Below are 4,237 nucleotides of genomic sequence, written 5' to 3'. Positions count from 1 at the left end.
AGATTCAAATAATACATCCGTTATATTAATACAAATCTAATTAAATAACATATGTAAAGGTTAAATTCTAAATGGGGATGTTATATATTATATATTTTCCCCTTAACCTTGAAATATAAAATTAATTATGGTTTTTTATAATTAAGAATGTTTTCTATATATGTATAATACTAATTATTAATTAATTAATAGTTCTTAAATAAAACCTATGCATGAATTAATCATTATATTTTTTATTAAAATGAAAATAAGTAATCATTTTTTAATATAATTGATGTAGCCTTTTGTATTCTATAGATATTGTCTGTGAACTATCGGAAACTATATTATATTACTTGAAACATCAAATGAAAATATAATGACGGATCAAAAGGAAGAAAATAATATGGTAAAAATTTTTTTTTTGTAAAAATCCTATTTTAATATTATAACAGAATAGATGATATATTATTAATTTCTTTCATTAATATAATATGTATATATTTTAACTTTATTTTTCTTAGTATGACATATTCTACCGTATAAAGACTAATCATGATTATGAAAATAATGATAATATAGAAGTAGGTTCAAATAATTCCAATAAAAGATGTGATACCGTTAAATGGACAATTAATGGATATAATGAAAAACTGAATAATTTGTGTAAAGAATTTATAAATTTATATAATGTATTATATCCCCCAAATATGGATAAGAATGGTAATACCAGTAATAAACATGCAGCGTACTTGAACTTCTGGTTTAATAATAAATTAAGAAGTATTGATAAAAAATTAACAGACGAAGAAAGTATATATAGTAGTTTAAATAATATTTGTAATACTATTGATACAAGTAATATAATAAAAAACAAAATATATAAAATTCCAGAAGAACATTATGATAAATTGGATATGTTGAATAATTTATATACCAACTATATTAAATTAGAAACTACAGAAGATGTTCAATTAGATGAGAAATCTTACTATACAAATAATGCAAAAATATGTATTAAAATTTTTGCGGAGGTTATAAAATTATATCACCAAAAAATTAATTATAATTTTTATAAGGCGCTCCGGAAATTTAGTGTTTTATATAAAATTGCCAAATATAAGTTAGCTTTTTTTAAAAAGATAGAGGTAGATCCATTACCAGTATTAGAAACAGAAATAGCTAAGAAAAAATTAGAAGATGCATGCAATTCATTTGTAACGGATACCTTAGATAGGACTCCTGGAATAAACAATACACATGTATATTACAATCTTTTACATAATTCATTTATATAACCTTATATCTTAGTACTTCCTGTAAAATATTACATGGAGTAAGGTACTTTTTGGAAACAATTACTAATGTTTACTTAATATTCTTTTTGTCTATTTAATTTTTAGGAAAATATTTTAAAAGACTTTCTTGAATACAAAAAATATAATGAATTCTATAAACATACTAATGGACGATCTATTTGTGTTAAATATTATGATAAAATTATCCATCTGGAAAATAAAAATAAAGACATTATTACAAAAATTTGTACAGAACTTGCAGCTAATTTAGAAAAATTATCTAGTATGACAAGCATAAGTGCGAACCACAGAGAACGATGTTCATATATGAATTACTGGACATATAATATAATAATGCAAACTTTAAAAAGTATTTCAGATAATAAAGAAAAGATAAATCTACTTAATATAATTAATAATTTATTGTTTGATATTAATGATAAATTACCAAAAGAAAAAATGTACTTATTATATAAATAACGATTTAGATAAATGGAAGGAAGAGAAAGATTTACACGACTATTTTAGGAACTACAGTAAAATAGGTGAACTTCCTTCTGGTAATAGCAAAAAACTGACTATTGCAAATACATTACTTATATCAATTCATTATATGAAAAATATGTTCATAGTTGCTGTACATATTTTTATAATAATGCATACTGGAATGGCTGCATAGCCTATTTTAATTGTGAAGAATATTATAACCCATATAATCTCTATTTAAAATTAAATTGTCAAGAGATATCAACAGATAAAAATATTCAAAAGAGTAACTACTCCAGTTCCCATAGATTATACAGTTATATTACAATCTAAAATGTCTTCATTCAAGCAAAATATAAATTTAATATCGGATCCTTTCTATACCTTCACATTTGGGGCTTTTTCTTTATTGGGGATATTTCTCATATTCTTCATTTTATATAAAGTAAATAGAATATATATTTGAAATATAAATAAATAATATTACTATTTATGTTATATATTTCTCGTATATTAATAATTGTAAAATATTTACATCATTTATTTTTTTATCTAAATATTAGTTTTTCACCTATTGGACGACTCTTTAATGTGAAGCAACTGAATAAAGAACAAAAAATTACACATAACTACAATGAATCAAATCATCAAAAATTCCTGCAAAAAGAAGTAAATTATGTGAACGAAAGTTCTAAAAAAGAGAGAATACGTATTGCTTATCAAAACACATGAACATCACATGTTATCTTAGATATCACAAAGACGATAAATATAAACACATGCATAAATGTGCATATAATATATATGTCAAAAATGCATAATAAATAAAACAAACGTACAACATATTATATAAAATATATGAATGCGTCTCTTAAAAGTTTTATTCATATTTCTATATTTTAATTTTTATATATTAAATAACAAAATTAATTCTATGATTTTGCTTTATTATGCTTTAAACAATGTGAATTTTTTTCGTATGTAAGAATTTTTTATTTGTTTAAAAGATACGATAACAAAAATAAAACACATATTATATTTTATATCAACCAGTATAACATAGACAATAATATACAACACAACTTGATTATCTTAATATTCTCACAAAAAACAATGTAACACAAAAATTAATTTTGAATTTTTTATATTACATTAATGATAAATAGCATTATTAGTTTATTTATCGAAAATCGTTTACTTGGAAATATACATAAGCTGTAAAATAATAATATATTTACGTCGTTATAACTATTGTGAATATGTAATATATTATTGAAATGCATGGCTTAGAGTTTAGAATGATCTAAAGAGATACTGAATATAAATTACTATTAAGCTATGGATTAGTAATTTTAATATAACTTAATTACGTATAATAAGATACGAAAATTTTTCCGATTCATATTGAATATATTAAACAAGTTATAGTATATATTGCAACTAAAAAAACGCATGTAGAATGAAAATTTTTATTAGTGTGAGCTAAATTTCTTTAATAATACATATAAATTCTTCTATTGCAATTCTTTTTTTCTCTGTGATATCAAATTACCTATTTACATGAAATGCCAATCTTCATTTGTTATATATATCTTATACGGTAAATGCATGAGAAACAGATTAATAACTACAATGTATCCTTCTGTAACGCCTACTTCATCATTTATTTCGTATTATTATTACTATTGTTTTTTCGTCAGATATAAAAGGTAATTTAAATTCATTTGTCAAAGGTTGACAAAGTGTATAAAAAATTTTATACTGCTAGTATATAATAAACATAATACAAAAACATAATTAAGATAATAAAATGCAATTGTACGTACATATCCGCTAATGACATTCGCTATAAGAACTAAAATCATATATATAGAATTATTAAATAGGAAAAAATATAAAACTAAACAAAAGATATATATACAAAAATAAATAAATAATGTGATTTCCTAATTTCTATAAATTGTGATGAAAAAAAAACAAAATGAAATAAACATAAATATTAGGAGTTAATACATCGCACCTTTAAATAATTCGTCAGGATTTAATTATTTTTTTCTTTACAAAGGTATTAAACCAAATAAAAAATGTAAATTTTGATAAGCTAGTAATATCATATTTATAATAAATTATCATATTTTACAAAATAAGAAGACTGAGTTTATCAGTTATTTTAATTTCCTAACTTAATTATATGATAAAATAATTATTATGTAGAGGATAGATATACGATAATTAAAATGTATACATACAAGATCCAAAAAAAATATATTATATACGAACTCAGTGGTAATATTTCAAAAAATGATGATCACATATTTATTATATTCTAAATGTGATCACATTAATGAAAAAGTTTAGTAAAAATAATAGATATTGCATCAATAACATAATATTATAATAATTAAATATATTTTATTAAATTATATATTTGTTATGTGTTTTTAAAAAATGTACTTTTTTCTTTACTTGATATA

General features: G+C 21.1%; 1 protein-coding gene across 1 annotated transcript; it reads left to right on the top strand.

The window, feature by feature from the left end:
- Nucleotides 1-358: 358 nt before the first annotated feature.
- Nucleotides 359-2,096, top strand: PCYB_001140 (CYIR protein; the record flags this gene model as incomplete). The annotated part of the gene is made up of 5 exons (XM_004228264.1): nucleotides 359-388; nucleotides 504-1,241; nucleotides 1,383-1,738; nucleotides 1,777-1,813; nucleotides 1,845-2,096. The coding sequence occupies 5 exons, from the start codon at nucleotides 359-361 to the stop codon at nucleotides 2,094-2,096; spliced, it is 1,413 nt and encodes a 470-aa protein (XP_004228312.1).
- Between the last annotated feature and the right edge of the window lie 2,141 nt (nucleotides 2,097-4,237).

The sequence above is a fragment of the Plasmodium cynomolgi genome (genome assembly GCF_000321355.1).
Source record: "Plasmodium cynomolgi strain B DNA, scaffold: 0004, whole genome shotgun sequence".
Taxonomy (NCBI): Eukaryota; Apicomplexa; class Aconoidasida; order Haemosporida; family Plasmodiidae; genus Plasmodium; species Plasmodium cynomolgi.
The sequence above is the reverse complement of the archived record's forward strand: the minus strand, read 5'-3'. Positions and strand labels throughout refer to the sequence as shown.